Source organism: Amborella trichopoda, chromosome 6, assembly GCF_054954075.1.
Source record: "Amborella trichopoda isolate Santa Cruz 75 chromosome 6, AtrichopodaSantaCruz75HAP2 v2.0, whole genome shotgun sequence".
Classification (NCBI taxonomy): domain Eukaryota; kingdom Viridiplantae; phylum Streptophyta; class Magnoliopsida; order Amborellales; family Amborellaceae; genus Amborella; species Amborella trichopoda.
Window position 1 is genome coordinate 46,329,312 of NC_142341.1, and position 18,072 is coordinate 46,347,383.

An 18,072-nucleotide genomic window follows, 5' to 3' on the forward strand; every position below is an offset into this window, starting at 1 on the left:
AATATATTTTCACCCTTAATTACAAAATAAGGTTTCCAAAATAGTAGAAATCAAGCATATCTATAAAAACTAAAAATCTAAAAAATAGGGGGTCCAAATAATATGTTATAAGATGCGTTATTCTCAAGACAACTTTATGATTATTATTATTATTATCATTTACATACATCTCGTAGTTGAGATGATGGATTGGGGGGTTTTCAATGTCGAAATCAGTGTTGTTAGATTCGCTTTGGAAACTTCTTCAGTTTGGTCGGAAGCAATTCGATGCTTCGGCTGATTTAAGGGAAGACTTTAGACTTTTTTATTAAAGAGTTAATATATATATATATATATATATATAGGAATGATTTCATGCAACGGTTGTATAGTAGCATAATATAACTATCTTCAAAAACCATGTTAGAAACATTTGGTAGACATGAGTTTTTAAATGTATCACAGTTTTCATTCTAATAACAATCATAAATAAGAAAATTTTGAAAAATACCCCAGAAAGTGTTTTTCTAGCACAATTAATATATGCCTGCAATTTTAATGTGATGGTTAGATATAGGGCTCCAAAGGAATTTTGTATTCCCAAAATTTTGATATAGCGTTATCATCATTAGATTAACAATGCTAAAAAAGAAAAAAAAAATGATTTTGAATTTGTCAAGGGCTAGATCTTGACATTCACCAAATTGACGATTGAGATTCATTGTTAGAGTGTACTAATTTTGACACATCTAAGGTGCAAATTGATTTTTTTTCCCCTAGGATTGATTATGTGGATGAAGAGAATGTGTCTAAAATTTGGGGTCATACAAATGCTAAAAACATAGTTTTTCTAGAGGTGTGGTTGCATTATATTACTATACAACCGTTGCATGAAATTATTCTCTCTATATATATATATAAATATATATATATAAATATATATATATATATATATATATATATATATATATATATATATATATATATATATATATATATATATATATATATATATATATATAATATATAAGGGAAAGGTTTCTATACTTTCCCTACAACATAGAACATCCGTCCTTCCCCTACCATCCAACCGTCCAATTATGATCAAGAGAGCCACTCACCGTTTGATCTTAGATCCAATGTCTCAAAGTATTTTATTTTTAGTTGTTTTTATACAAATTGTATGAATATGAAATTTGGTATGTGCCACCTTCTCATTGGGGCGCACCTATAAAAATATTAAAAATAAATTTTTGATAAAATATAATGACCAACATGCCCCTTGAAACTTTCAAAGGTATTTTGGTCATTTTATTTTATTAAAAATATTTTTTTTGCTAGTGAGAGTTTAATTGAGGATTGGAGGTCAAAAATTTGGTGCCAAAATAGGTTATAGAAAAAAATTAAAAATCAAATAGTGTAGAGACGTGGCATTGTGATTGGGGCAATCTTAGTCCTCCATTCAGAATGGACAATTGGATAAGGGGAAGTATATAAGTTTTACGCTATATATATATATATATATATATATATATATATATATATATATATATAGATGAAGATACTACAAAACACTTATAAGTGTAAATGAAAAGTGATTTCGCCTACCCTCATCACCATCCAAACTTCATCACATGGTCATAGTTGTCGGATAGTGTTTCATTTTTTATTTATTTTTTTTACTAATCATAATGATCTGAAATTTGGAGTGTGTGTAGATCTTAGTAAGGTGCACCTAATAAAATATGAAAAAATATTTCGTAAAAAAAAAAATGACCAAAATACCCCCATAAATTTTTGGGGGTATTTTAATCAATTTGTATTTTGTTAATTATGTTTTTCACATTGTTATTTGGTGCGTTTCACTAAGATGTACACATACTCCAAATTTCAAGTAATTTTAATTTGTAGAAAAAAATTGAAAATTGAAACACTACAAGACAACTCTAACCGTGCAATGCGGTTTGGATGGTAATGAAAGTAGGTGAAATCATTGCTTATTTTCACCTATAGGCATTGGGAAGAGTTATATATATATATATATATATATATATATATATATATATATATATATATATATATATATATATATATATATATATATATATATATATATATATATATATATATAAACACTACAAAATGCATATAGCTGAAGTTCTACAGTACTTCACCTATGGTTTTATCACTGTTCAAAGTTTATCACACGATCTCGATGTCTGATAGTGTTTGAATTTTAATATTGTTTTTACAAATCATAATGATCTGAAATTTTGTCGGTATATGAGCCTTAGTGAAATGCGAATGAATAAAATATGAAAAAAATAATTTAAATGATAAAAATTACACAAAATAATCTTATAAAATTTCAAGGGTAATTTCATCATTTTATTTTTATGATTATTATTTTTTTAATATTTTATTTTGGTACGACTTGGTCATATGTATACACAGCCCAAATTTTAGATAAATCCGATTAGTACAATAATTATAAAAATTCAAATACTATCGAACAATTGTGACAGTATAATGAACTTTGAATAATGATGCGGTGTAAGTGAAGTTCTGGAGAACTTCACCTGTAGACGTTTTGTAGATGTTTATATATATATCAATAGAGCTACCAAAAACATAAAAAAAATATTTTTTAAAAAATAAAATGATCAAATTATCCCTGAAACTTTCAAAGCATTTTGATCATTTCATTTTATAAGAAATAATTTTTTATATTTCTCATAGATGCAAGCTTAAAAGAAGATTGGATGCCCCAAATTTGATCTTAATATCATTTCTTTAAAAAGAAAACAATATTGAGGCGAGTCATTACCATCTCAACTATCAATTTAGATCACATGTTGGGAGAGAGGTGACGTATATAAATTTATTTTCTTGGACCTAGTGGTATATAGAAAAGCTTTTCCTGCCCATATTGAGAAGGGAAACATTAGGTACGGCAACATATCGAGTCGGGTCAAAAAAATGATATGGTTAACCCAGACCTAACCCAAAAATTAGAATATTTAACTATATTCAATTTTTTTTTCCATATATTGAGACCCAAAAATATATTATCAGACCTAAGCAGACTTAGATCCAGACTTGAATAATATTTGGATCCAAGATTTGATACCGCGTACCAGACCCGAATTTGGTGTGCACCTTGGGTCCCGGGTCTATTGCTAATCCACGTGTCACATTGTTAATTATGCTACAAGAAAACTCAGCTTTTTCCTATCAATTACCAATGGCTGAAGCGACGTGTATTGAACAATAAATGAAAATGAAAATGAAAAAACAAATCTCTTAGGGCCCCACTTAATGTAAGCATGTGATAGCGCCAAGTAATTGACGACCTCCACTTCATGGCTTGGTATCTAAAATTAACGACAAGAAAGGCTGCTATCTTTTCCTTTATAAAGTCCTCTTTTTTTCTGAAGAAAAGAGTGCACGTCCCTAAAGGTGTTTTTAACAGATAGGCTTCTTCGTGAAAACAAAATAAAGCCTCATGCCATATCACATTTGGCAATAAAATATCTATGGCTCTAAAATCTATTTTCAATCCGAAAACAAAATTTGAACGTAAAAAAATATTTATATATTGCAAATCATTAATACTTTTTTTAAGGTGAAATAGACGGTTTTAATAATTTGTTATAATTTCCATTATTTTTTTTTAAAAATAAAATTGATGGTCTTGATAATTTGTCGTTATTTTTAGAGCTTAAAATATATTTTTTTCGACAGTATCTAATCATTACAATATTATTTTATTGAACGATTATATGAATGTGCAACCATTACAGTATTATTTTGCAATTGTCTGAAGGTCTGCTAGACGTTGACTCGATACTGAGTCCATCTACTCCTAACCTCCATCATAAACACTAATCATTCTTAAAGCTCATATCACGCTCCCCCCTTTTCTCTCTTCCTTTTTCTCTCTAAACATTGCAAGCTCTCTCTCTTTCTTTCTCTCTCTAAACATTGCAAGCTCTCTCTCTTTCTTTCTCTCTCTAAACATGGCAAGCGCTCACTCCTTTTCTCTCTCTAAATATTGCAAGCTCTCTCTCTCTCTCTAGGCATTGCAAGCTCGCTCTCTCTCTAGGCATTGCAAGCTCGCTCTCTCCCTTTCTCTCTCTAAACATTGCAAGCCCTCTGTCTCTCTCTCTAGGCATTGCAAGCTCTCTCTCTCTACTGTTTCTTTCTCTCTTCTATAATTCTTTACGTACCTTTCCTCCTTTCTTTTTACGTACCTCCTTGTGGAATCCTCTAGTGCCACCACTCCTTTTCTTGACCTTCATCCCCACCACTCTCTCTCTCTCTCTCTCTCTCTCTCTCTCCATCTGTTTGAAGTGTGGAATCCTCTATTGGAATGCAACTGCATCTGATCTTCCTTTCAAAGTGAATCAAGCTCTCTCTCTCTCTCTCTCTCTCTCTCTCTCTCTCTCTGTTGGCCAACGAACAGAGTTGCAGAGATGCTCACAACTAATCCCACTTCCCATCTCACTCTAAGGAGTTCTCACTCCTCTCTCCCCTCTCAATCAACTACCCTTCATTGCCACCCAATCCATGGCAAACCCATGATCCAGAAACCGCAAATTTCCACTCAGAAAACTAAGATCAGAACAATAAGAGCAGTGATCAGTCAAGACAAACCATCTGAACCAGTTACCTCTCTGCCCAATCAGGCAACTGGGATCGATGTCAAAGCTGTGATCACAATCAGGAAGAAAATAAAAGAGAAGCTCACTGAAAAAATTGAAGATCAGTTTGAGTCTTTCCTTAATGGGATCGGTCGGGGGATCGTTCTTCAGCTTGTCAGCAACGAGATCGATCCAAGTATGTTTGTTTTTAAATTCAGAGTTTGTGTACTTTATCTGTTCTTTAATACACTCATACTTCTTTTTTGGAAGGCTGAACCCTGAACTAAAACTCATGTGCTGTTTCTTGATTTGGTTTTGTATGTTAGGGGAAGGGATTTAAAATTGATGGGAAAATGTTTTATTCTTGTACTCTTGATACCTGAATATCTGTTGTTATAGTGTCCTTTAATTTGGGTTTGGAACAAGGTTTGAGTGTTTAATTTTGGCCAGAAATGGTCAGATAAGTGACATTTCGGTCAAGTACGGTCCATACTCCATAGAAAAGGGAATTTTTTTCTATCTTGATTGAGCTGAAGTTTCTTTGCTCAGTTGGTTGTACCCATCTTTGTTAGACTAGAAGATCCATTTCACTGAAGCTTACATTTTCTTTTTTTCAGAATAACCAAGTTTACATTTGCCACTAGTAATGTTGTAATTCTAGGTGTGCCCTAGTTTCAGGGAACTTTGGCCCTATTTGGGATGCATTCCCGCTAAAATTGTACCGAGTTGGGGAAAATTCAGTCACAACTGTGACAATATTGATCATTTCTGCCCAAATTCAAACTGATCTCAGTTGGAACCTGATCTACAACAAAGCATGACTCAGTCATTACACCTCACCTGCTGGCTGAAAATAAGCGAAAGTTTGATCCATGGCTGAACCTACTGACCCCAATTTAAAATAGCATATAACTTGCGTGGTCATCATACTACTACTCCTATTTGAATTCAATCATTTTACATGAAATTTTCCTGTTTCTTTGCTTTTAGCAACTAAATCAGGGAAGAGGAGCAGAGAGTCGGCAGCAAGAGGCTGGTTGCCACGGCCCTTGGATCACCCATACATTGTGGAGTATGCTGCAGATTTCACAGTAGAATCAGATTTTGGCATGCCAGGGGCAGTTCTTGTAAAAAATTTACACAATAAGGAGTTCTTTTTGATGGAGATTGTGATTCAAGGGTTTAATGAAGGTCCCATCGTCTGTCCTGTAAATTCATGGATCGCTTCCAAGGAAGACAGTTCAGAAAAGAGAATTTTCTTCAGCAATCAGGTTATGGAGAAACCTTTAGTATAGTCCATTTCACTTTAGCAAAATCATCCTCCATTTGATCATGTGATGGACAGTGATGGAAAGATAATGAAGTCAATGGTGGATTCTACTTTCTCTCCATCACCATCCATCACTTCAATGAACTGTGATAACCCGAGGGACTATGATGTTTCCATGCTCTATTAAGTTTTAGTATCAGTTTCTCAAGATTTTCAACGACTTCTCCCCTTAACTGAATTGAAGTAATCTACTTGGACCTTCTGATAATCGTATAATTTTTTCATTTGGGTTATTGATCTCCAAGTGAAATTGGATTATAAGAGGAGAAATCTAGTCCGATTGTGTGTCTGATTGGCAATTTTTGAAATGAAACAGGCCTACTTGCCTTCACAGACACCAAGCGGTCTCAAGGATCTTCGACAGAATGAGCTGAATAGCCTTCAAGGGAATGGAAAAGGTGAGCGGAAGGGATATGACAGGATATACGACTACACTACTTATAATGATTTGGGTAATCCAGACAAAGATTTGGATCTTTCCAGGCCTGTCCTTGGTAATGAACAAAGGCCTTATCCTAGACGATGTCGCACAGGACGACCCCCATCCAAGTCAGGTAACGTCTTAACTTCCTCATGGGTGCTTGTTTGAACCTTAAAACCCATGAAATCTTTATCATCTTAAAGATTCCTCTCTCTCTCTCTCTCTCTCTCTCTCTCTACACACAAACAGATTACACAAAACATACTACAATTTTATAGACCTACAAGTTGGGTTTGTTGTGGGTGTATTCGAGTGGCAAAGAAGGTCAGAAGTTGGATGATATAGTGATTCTCTCACTCTAGAAAGAACTACCGTCGTCCTTTCGACAAGATCCTGCAAAATGGTTGTGTTAAACAAAACAAAACAGTTCCAGTAATAAGTATCTATTACTCTAAACAATGCTGAATTTTGAGGGAAAACATTGAAGTAGAAATCATTTGCCAAGGTACAAAAAGGTGTAGGCCAACAAAACTCCAGGAAAATGAAAAGAAACACCTTATGGGGCAAATTCAAGTAAGAAAGGACCATAAACATGATTGAGTGATCTATAGGCAGTACGCAGAATAAAAGAAAGAGAGTAGAATAATTGAGACTATTGCTTAGAGAATAGAATAATGGAAACTACTACTTCAAAAGTGCACGCCATGGTGATGCTTCATCATGTCATCGGATTGTAGATCATGTGAGGCACACCTTATTATAAATCCCGGAGGAAATAAACATGATAAACAAATACCAAGAAGTTGACCACTATGTGTAGGGTTAACATAGGAAAATGGCTTAGACACTTACGTTCATTATTGATTTAATATCCATGTCCATGGCACCTACAAAAGCTGACTTAAATTGGCAACCAATTTGAGTATCATCTGATGAAAGAGCATCTCACTTTAAAATAGTAAGATGGCTGAAATCAAATAGTCAACTTGTTTTCAGACTTCAAATCCTGAAAGCCAACCGCATTTGTCCAGATCCATAGATTGAAACCTGGAATAGTTTGTAGCTTTCTTTTAGTCCAAAATGATATTCTTTAGGTTTTAAAATCAGTTAACAAGGTGCATTTTTCCACTTGAATGACTAACAAAATGTTCCTTCTATGAAAATTTCACCACCTTGCCATGATTTTCCTCCCATTCTTCAAAAATCAAAACTTGTCTGGAAAATGTTCTTAATAATCAAAACTATTAATGAGGATCATTGGACTTGTTGCGTTAAGATCCATTGACAGAGAGAAGGATAGAGAAGCCCCATCCAGTATATGTTCCAAGGGATGAAACTTTTGAGGAGATCAAGAAGGCCACCTTTTCAGCTGGTGCCCTTAAAGCACTAATGCACAATTTGATACCATCTCTTATTGCCACTCTGTCGAGCACTGATAATCCATTCCAATGCTTCACTGACATCGACAAGCTATATAATGATGGAGTTATTTTGAAGACAGAAGAAGGAAAGGGAGTTTTCAGTAGCCTTGTGCTTCCAAAGATATTGAAAGATGTCATAAGCACAGGAAAGCGTTTACTCCGATATGAAATTCCAACCATAATTTCAAGTATGCTTCCAGAGCTTCATGCCAAATCTTTTACTTCTTTCTATTTCAGATTCTATAGCTGTATGCCAAGAAATATATAACAATATGTACAATAAGAAGCTGCAAATACAATATGAATTATAGCTTCTTCATCCTTTGATATTAATCACTTCTCAGGGGACAGATTTGCCTGGTTGCGTGACAATGAGTTTGCTCGTCAGACATTAGCAGGTGTCAATCCAGTGAATATTGAGCGATTGAAGGTTTGCAGCTTGACAACACACAAACATGATAGAGAGAGAGAGAGAGCGAGAGAGACTGTGTGGTTTTAGCCGTCACTTCCCATACTATGTTTCATTATCATTTACTTTGCTCCATTATCATAATCTTTTTTTCTTGCAAGAAGACCTAATTCTTGAGGTTTACCTGTTTGTTGTAGGAATTCCCAATACTTAGTAAATTGGATCCCGCAGTATATGGTCCACCAGAGTCAGCTATAACAGCTGAACATTTAGAGAAAGAACTGAATGGTATGAGTGTTGAGGAGGTATGCGTTATCATTCTTGTTTTGTGCTATGAATTTGCTTCGGAAAGTAACCTGTATGTTAATTATTCCATTTTCTATTACAAGCAATCTTTTATGATAAGAAGCTATCATTCAAAAAAAGTAAGATTGGAGATGATAGCTAAATCCTACTGCCATTAACTGTTTCCCCCCTCTTACCTTCTAAATATTGAAACTGCAGGCAATCAAAGAAGAAAAACTATATCTACTTGACTACCATGACATATTCATGCCTTTTGTTAAGAAGATAAACTCCTTGAAAGGAAGAAAAATCTATGCTTCAAGGACAGTCTTTTTCTTGACTCCAGCTGGCACACTGAAACCAATTGCAATTGAGCTTAGCCTTCCACCAACACCATCTCAGCCTGTGAACAAGCATGTGTACACTCATGGCCACGATGCCACAACCCACTGGATTTGGAAATTTGCTAAAGCACATGTTTGTTGTAATGATGCTGGTTGTCATCAATTGGTAAATCACTGGTATGTGTTTGCTTGGAAATATAGATTACTTATCACATAAAAGAAACCCCAGAGGTAAATGAAGGCGCGTTCATTTCTGTGGCATATATATTCAGCATATGTTATATTATAGTGGCTTTATTCTTGCATATTAAAATTGATAACCATGTTATCCTTTTCTGTAATGGTTTTTGTATGATGAATCAAACTTTCAGGTTGAGGACTCACGCTAGCATGGAGCCATACATTATTGCAACCCATAGACAACTTAGTTCGATGCATCCAATTTACAAGTTGTTGCACCCATATATGCGATACACACTTGAAATCAATGCATTGGCTAGACAGAGTCTCATAAATGGAGGTGGCATCATAGAATCATGTTTTAGCCCTGGAAAGTATTCAATGGAGATGAGCTCAGCAGCATACAAGAGTATGTGGCGTTTTGATATGGAAGGATTGCCAGCAGACCTAATCCGAAGGTAAAAATCTTTGAAAAAGAAAACTCCCGGTCAAAAACTTTTTAAAGTCCAATTCAACATTTACTGATTCTGTATGTGCCATGCTAATCTTCAAGCATGTCACAATCTGATCGTGTACGTATCCACATTTATATATACTGTATTGTTCTGTTTCCTTCCAATGCAGTAGTGTATTTTTTATTCTAATGGCATGATTAAAGTGCTAGCTTTGTCTTTACCATTTTGAAAACTAATGGAGTTAAATGGTGATAACAGGGGTGGCAATGGGCAGGGTGGCCCGGCCAGGCCCTAAAATACTAGGGCCTGGGCCACAAAATGTGGCTTGAGGACCAGGTGGGCGAGCATGGGCCAATGGCGGGCCAGCCCGGTCCGGTCCTTATTTCTTTTTCTTTTTTATGTTGTTTTTCTTTGATTTTGTTTAGCCAGCCCTGGTAGGGCATAGGGCCAGGGCCTCTTTGGCTCGGTCCGCGCTAGGCCTGGGCAGGCCGGGTCTGTTGTCAGTCCTAGCAATAAACCTAGACAGACAATTTTATAGGAAGTTATTGTGCCAGTAGAGAAGTGGTCTGTCTATGAAATAGCATGATCTTGTCCCCAGCAATGAGCCAATGATGTCAATCCTATCAACAAAATTTGGCTAACAAGAAATCAGTAAAACTAAAAGTTCTCTAGAAAACAATAGCCCTAAAAGATATATGGTAGAACATATTGCTTCAACACACACTACATTATAAACATCAGAAACAAGGTTAGGCAGTTAGGTAAGGTGCTCCTAGGGCACTTATCAAAATGCTTTATGAGACTTGGAAACCCTGAGAAATGCTAAATGTAGCATTTCTACTACTTTACTATAGTCGATGCATGGCACACCCACTTAAGAATGTTCTATGACTCATTGCAGAATTAGCGTCCGTTAACTAAAATGATACAAGCCCAATAAAATTTGATGCAAGACTATAATGAGGTTCCCACGGGCAAAAGACCCACTTAGAAGGATCTTCTGGATCTGAATTTCAGGGATCCAATTTAGAATCACTAGATGAGTAATTTCTAAAAAGGAGAAAAATGGGACCTTGAGTTCTAATAAACCTAGATCCGACTGTCCAAAAATTGGACAGTCTATGTTCAATCCTACGGTGTGATTTTTTGTGAGGCACTTCCGGAGTGCGTGTGCCTTGTTTTTTTGTTTTTCCTTAAAATTTTATAGTTAGGTTGAGTGGATCACATTGCCAAAATTTAGGGTCCTAATAATACTCCTAACTAGTTCTTCACAAAGGACCAAATGTGTATATTGCCACTGTGGGTGCATAAAATCTTTACAGTTAGAATAAAGTAATTGGAATTTGTGACCTTGGGAAGTTTTTGCTTTATCATGAGAATGTTTGTTAGCGTGAATTTAATAAAATAATGAAATATGCCAATTTCTTTAGGGGCATGGCAGTGAAGGATCCATCAAAGCCAGGTGGCGTGAGACTTGTAATTGAGGACTATCCGTATGCAGCAGATGGGCTCCTTATTTGGTGTGCTATTGAAGATATGGTAGAAGAATGTGTTTCATTTTTGTACTCAGAACCAAATAGCATTACACGTGACTCCGAGCTTCAAGCATGGTGGAATGAGATAAAAAACAAGGGCCACGCTGACAAGAGAAACGAACCATGGTGGCCTAAATTACAGTCCAAGGAGGACTTATGTGGAATTCTAACAACCTTGATTTGGATAGCATCAGGGCAACATGCAGCCATCAATTTCGGTCAATACCCATATGGAGGATATGTTCCAAATCGCCCCACTCTAACGAGAAAGCTAATCCCACAAGAAGATCACCCAGAGTATCAAATTCTTCTAACGCACCCAGAAGACTTTTTCCTCTCATCTCTACCCACCCAACTACAAGCAACAAAGATAATGGCAGTTAAGGACACATTATCAACACATTCGCCAGATGAAGAGTATTTGGGTCAGTTGCATCAGACTCATGCAAACTGGATTAACGACCAAAGAGTTCTAAGTACTTACGAGAAGTTTTCGGCAAGGTTAGAAGAAATAGATATCATAATTAACAAGAGGAATGCAGATAAAAGTCTTAAGAATCGAAATGGGGCCGGAATTCCTCCATATGAATTACTTCTTCCTTCTTCTGAGCCAGGAGTGACAGGTCGGGGAATTCCTAATAGCATTTCTATCTAATGGAATTGATGATGTGAAATCTGCAGTATGTTGTTTTCTCCTTTGCACTTTTGTTTGAAAACTAATGCATGCAAAGTCACCAATTATCCCGGCACCACACATTGATGATGGTCTGGTAATAGAATGTAAAGCATCGGGGCAATATTGGCTTTTGATGGTTGGTTCGAATTCGGATAATATTGAAGCAACCTTCACTTACATTCTTTTCCGGCAAAATAATAGGCTGAAAGCTACGTAAATCCGATCACTATAGCTTCACGCATTTGTACAAAAAAATTAAATCCCATCACAAGGTCATTCAGCAAAATGTATAAAGAATGTAAATCCCATTGCAAGATAACTGAGCATATTGGGCCAAGAATTTAAATCCTACCTATGGTGAGATCAAGAACCAAATGTACAAAGAATGCACATGATATCATACTGTTCATTAAGCATAATGCACGGAGAACTCAAGAACGTATACATATACATCCACCACATGGTCAAAATAGATGCATATATACAAAGTTACAGATGTATGCATATACATCCACTAAGAACATATATGTTCATTTATCAAATGTTTATGTAAAAATACATTAACACATGATTGCATATTCATCAAAAAAAATGTTCATTCCAAGCTTTCTTTTTTTGGGTGAGAGTGGGATTTAGTCATGCAACAATTGTTCAAGAATAAGGCGTTCAATGTTTCCAAGGGTGGAACCTATAGATACACACAGATATCCCAGAGTTAAGTGCAGCAGAAAGCACCCAAACGTGAAGAAGATGATATGTACAGAAAACAACAACATAACCACACAATTTTATTAACAAAAAATCACTGTGTGTGTAAAGTAAACCCATAACACTAGAGGACCATGGAACCTCACATGGTGTCTATCTCTTGGAATGTGCACCTATCTCCCCACATCCTAGCCTTTTTTATAAGTCCCTAATTGGTGTAATTTATTTTCTTTTAGGAAACCACCCTTCCAAAATCTTCTAGCCAAATTAGGTGGGCTGGCCCATGTGCTGCGTGGCGCAGACTCAGTGCATCACCTGTTAGGAGGTGGAGTGTCCAAAGGGAGATAGTTAGCTCTCCTCGGGCCACGTACAGGGCCTTGGCCCGAGTATTCTACATGGCCAAAAGCCCTTGAAAATTTCAAAAAAAAAAACAAAACAAAAGAAATATGTTAAAAATAAAAAAAATGGTGTAGGTCAAATAAAACCAAAAACAAAGTCCAAATTAACTTACCAAAAAAAAAAAGTTCAAATTATCTTTAGAAAGTATATAAAATATAGATTTTTTTAAAAAATTGGTTTATAGTTGAGAACATCCAAGTCGTATATAAAAAATGTATACATCAATACCCTAGTTTTATAGATTTTTAAAGACTTTTTTTCTATTTTCTGATATACCCTGAGTTTGCACCGAGTATCTCGGTCTAACTCGGTTTGCAAAGGAGACAAGTCCAAGAAACTTGGTCTCGTAACATTGGTTATCACTATGGGGGCACACACATACACAGACAGAGGGTACCTTTAGTAGAAAAGTTTTTAAGGATTAAGAGCTCATGGATTAGCACAAAACATAATTTGGAAATTGGACTTGCGATTCTCAATTACACAATGTTATTTAAAAAAAAAAGTCCAAATAAAATAATAATTTAAAGAAAATCCGAGTTCATTCTGTTAAATATTAGGTCTAAAGGTTAAGGTCTACCCAAATGCCAAACATGAGGCATCAAAATGACCACCACACCAACTCTCATGTTTTTCCTTTCCTTATTCCACTCAATTTTCCAAATAAAAAATGAATTTTTCTCAAGCAGTCTTCTCCGCAATTCAGTAAAAATATCGGCTCCTCATACTTAGTTCCAAAAACCCAAAAAAAATATTAAAAATAAAAAAATTAAGAACTCAAATTTTGACCCAAATATGCCTGGAATTAGGTCAAAATGGCTGAAATTCTATTAAATCAAAATAGGATGCAATCTCCAATCAGTTTACTGAATATTTCCAAACAAACATTCGTCTGAAATTCTACAAATCAGCCTGAATTTGGTGCAAATTTATCAAATAATTGATGGAAAAGTAAATTTGCGAAATATTGAAATGAAATTACCAAAGCTTTTCGACCAAACATCGTTGTGTTGTACCTTAGCCTGAAGATTTCATTCTCTGCTCGCTTTAAAATAACGTTTCTTTGCTGAATTTGAGGAGACCCCAATCGTAAATGTAAAATATAACATATTAGGTTCTATAAAATATTCTCCATAAATAAATTATGGGAAAAAAACATACAACGGCGCTATATTTGGCAAGTATTTGGAAAAATAAAGACGAAAATGCATAAGTGGTACTCGGTGGATAGAGCCACTTAGGGGATTTTTCATCTCTGAAATTTTTTGACCTATTCTAAAATTAATAATTATTTTATAAAAAATAGATTTAATTTTTATTGTATAGAATGAGATCTTTAGAAAAAAGTTTATACACGGTGTCAACCTTACACTCCACAGATAAGGTGCACCCAAAAAAACATCCACTAGAAGGTTTTTTCTATGCTGTAAAACCCTCAAATCCATCATCTCGATCTCTATGCTGTAAAACCCTCAAATCCATCATCTCGATCTCAAAATTCATAGATGTATAAAAACAAAAAATATGATTTTTAGTCCTAAACATATTTTATCTTCTAACACATTATTTAGACTGTCATTTTTCAAGATTTTCAGGTGTTCATAGATCTACTTGATCGTCATTATTTTTGGAACTCGAAATTTCATAATCGGAGGCAACAATAGATTTTCGTATCATTGTAACTGCATTTTCAGCATAGTTTTGATGTGCACCTTAGTTTAATAGTATAAAGTTGACACTTTATACAAATCTCACTCTTATCTTTATTACAAGGAAGTCACAATTACTCCTACTCATTAGATGTCAAATTCGATAGTTCCGATTAGTCATGAAGTTCGAGAATTCTTATTTTTATTTATAACTTTTGAGTTGTTTCAATAACATTCTTACCACCACCCAATTTGAACAAGAGTGATTGTGACCTCTTTAAATTATCTTTTTATATATTTTTCTATTTATTTTTATCAAAACATTTTTTCATAGATATTAAGTGCTCCCCCATGAGAAGTGGGAAGGCCTCAAATTTTACATCAAAATGATTTATAAGATAAATAAAAATAAAAATCAAACGATATACACTCTTAAGTAGTCCAATCATGAGCAGAAGCTCAAAGGCTAACTTGTGACATTATGATTTAAGTTATCTTGACCATCCATTTAGATCAAACAACTGAAAATAGTAGTCAAATATATACACCATTATTAAAAGAAAGCTCAATGTACAAAACAAGGGTATATAAGTATCCAAAAATTATTGAGTAATATGATAAATTACTCTATAGTAAAAGCACCCTAACATAACATGTATATATATATATATATGTAGGAAAAAGCTGATGTTGGCTCACTAGCCTACAACTACATATGAACGCAATCTAGGCAGTTCTGACAGCCATCACATCATTTTATATTTTAATTTTTTTTCTACAAATCCAAATCTCATGAAATTTTACACGTCTATTTTTCTCATTATGGCCCATCTAATAAAAATATTAAAAAAATAATTCGTAAAATATAAATTGACTAAAATACCCCTAAAAGTTTTGAGGGTATTTTGATCAATATATTTTTTGTAAATTATTTTTTTGATATTTTTATTAAGTTATCCTTTATTTAAAGAATACACACTCAAAATTTCAAAGAATTTGAATTTATAAAAAAATATTAAAATTTAAATACGAAATACAATTGTGATCATTGGATCGGTCCAGATTCAATCTGGGCCTTTGGGCTCAAAGAGAAAGGCTGACGTTAGCCCACAGGCTAATAGCTACAGTATTAGCCAACGACCCAGATTCAAGAATCTGGACCGATCTGATGGTCACGACCTCATTTTGTATTTGAATTTTTATTTATTTTTTACTAATCCAAATCACTTATAAATTTTAGATGTTCATTCTTCATCAAGATGCACCTAATAAAAATATTTAAAAAATAATTCATAAAATTAAATTGACCATAACACCTCTAAAAATTTGTATCGAGTCAAGACTCTAAACAATCAAAACAAAGCACACCTTCAAATAGTATTGAAAAATATTTTTTCAATACTGTAAAATATATTTTCATCTTTAATTATAAAATTTAAAGCTTCAAGAATGGTGTAGATCAAGCAAATTTATGAAAATTTGAAAATATTAAAAATTAATGGTCCAAAAATACGTTACAAGATTCACTCTTTGTAAAACTTGAAATCCATGTTTTTGCTCATGTCCATGCATGGATCATCTATATATACATTGTCGAGCAAAGATGATCACAATATCTCAAAGATCCAAACAAGGATTGATCAATAAAGGAACCATAGCACCATTTTGGTTCAAAAATAAATAAATAAAAGTGGATGATTAACCCATATGGACTATTAAGAACAACTAGAGGGACTTAGCAAAAAAAAAATCCTCCAAGAGCAACAAAAAAAAAATCTTTAAGCTAACGAGTTCCTATTTCTAGAGGCATTTTTTCTCACTAAAAAACCAAACCCCAAACAAGGACGAGTTTTATTGAAAACAAGGAAAATCCCATTTGTTCAAAATTAAGGTTTTAATAAATAATAATAATTTAACAATATAAAATATACTCAAAATAATTACCCAAATTTGTTTAGTTAGAATAACCAACCAAAACTCAACAAAATATTGGCTTCAATGGGTTATTTACGAAAGCTTGTGCTTGCTTTCAATAAGACGCAGAGGCACCGAATGGTTGATAACTACAGTTAGTAAGAAAAAGGAAACATGGACTCAATCTAAGCATTATAGGTTGGTTCCTATGCTAAACGAGTTGATTAATCACATAAACATAACATATGCGTTAACATTTACCTTTACACGATGCACCATTAGCTAACCTCAAAATAGTTAGAAAAAGACTTTGACGATGATGATAATGTGTCATTGTTTGTAACAATGTCATACTCCATGTTATGCACCTCATCACCAAGTGAAGAGATGATGCTTTCTTGGCTTTCATTGTGAATGCAATTCTTGGAGAGATTGATTTCTTTTTATTGCTTAGAACTTGTCTTGATATAATGTTTTCAATTGTGTTATGAAGTGCCTTACGACAATTGAAACCTTGTTTTAAGTGAGAATTATGAATATCTTTCAAAATGAACTTTGTAGATATTCTACCCCCAACACTTTTAGTATCTCATCCATAACTCAATTACTGCTTTATCTTGTTTTTACCCCCAAATCAAAAAATTATTATTTTATAAACTAAACTAACCTTCCCCTCCTTTACCTACACATTAAATCTCTTTCTCTCTCTACCTGCCCCCTATGTCTATCTCTCTCCACTCTCTCTATAACTACCGCCTTCTCTCTCAGTCTATCTCTCTTTCTACCTAACATCAGTCTCTCTCTCTCACTCTCTCTCTTATTTAAAAAATGTGGTTCGACACAAAAGTGTGTCAGACCGGCCTCTGGCTTCTGGAAATCTAGAAGCCTCGTGATCAGTCTAATATACTTTTGTGCCAGACTGAAAGAAAAACAAATAATAAGAATACATTTCGATACAAAAGTGTGTCAAACTGGCTTCTGGAATTCCTGAAGCCTCATGGTCGGTCTGGCACACTTTTGTGTCGGATTGAAATTTTTTGCTTCAATTCAACACGTGTCGGACTGGCCACAAGGCTTTTGGAATTTCAGAAGCCGGTCTGACACACTTTTGTGTCGGATTACCTTTTTTTTTTGCTTTGACCCTGCACACTTTTGTGCTGGATCCATCATGAGGCTTTAGATTTCGAGAAGCCAGAAGCCTATCTGACACACTTTTATGCTGGACCATATTTTTTCAATACGAGAGAGAGACTGATATTGGGTGGAGAGAGAGAGAGAGAGAGAGAGAGAGAGTGAGTGAGAGAGAGGGCGGGTACAGAGAGAGTGACTAGAGAGAGAGATGGCTCGTAGAGAGAGAGAGAGAGAATTAATGAGTAGGGTAAAGGAGGGAAAAGGTAGTTTAAAACACTAATTGGGTTATGGGTGCGACACTAAAAACATTGGGGATAGAATGTCCCATAAGTTATTACACAGAATGGTAACTCAATAACTCGGTAGTTGCCAAGATTATCTTCCTAATTACTACAAGCATACCTACATTTACCATAAACATATCCATATTGAAATTAATTTCTCCACTATAAAAATAATTTGGAGAATGGAGGAAAGACATGAAGTATGACCCAAAACTTAATGTCCAACAATTACAACTTGTGTGCTTGTCACTTCCTTGTGAAAGGAAGCGATTGCTCTTGAATCGGGTGAGCTAAACTGAGGCGGAACAA

The 18,072-nt window shown here is 34.5% G+C and overlaps 1 protein-coding gene and 1 long non-coding RNA gene across 4 annotated transcripts; one reads left to right on the forward strand and one right to left on the reverse strand.

The window, feature by feature from the left end:
* Positions 1-4,340: 4,340 nt before the first annotated feature.
* Positions 4,341-11,855, forward strand: LOX6 (PLAT/LH2 domain-containing lipoxygenase family protein). The gene is made up of 9 exons (XM_006852261.4): positions 4,341-4,818; positions 5,613-5,893; positions 6,269-6,506; positions 7,650-7,982; positions 8,139-8,224; positions 8,401-8,508; positions 8,708-9,009; positions 9,204-9,470; positions 10,898-11,855. Exons 1-9 carry the CDS (start codon positions 4,455-4,457, stop codon positions 11,655-11,657), a joined length of 2,739 nt encoding a protein of 912 aa, XP_006852323.3. The 5' UTR covers positions 4,341-4,454; the 3' UTR covers positions 11,658-11,855.
* Positions 11,856-12,055: 200 nt separating this feature from the next.
* Positions 12,056-14,710, reverse strand: LOC148781818 (uncharacterized). 3 transcript variants are annotated; one of them, XR_016056869.1, is made up of 2 exons: positions 13,802-14,710; positions 12,056-12,366 (listed from the first exon to the last, which is right to left on the reverse strand). It is a non-coding gene; the product is annotated as an uncharacterized LOC148781818 (long non-coding RNA). The 3 variants fall into 3 exon arrangements; XR_016056867.1 differs by having other exon boundaries at positions 12,056-12,701; XR_016056868.1 differs by having other exon boundaries at positions 12,056-12,701; positions 13,768-14,710.
* Positions 14,711-18,072: the final 3,362 nt, after the last annotated feature.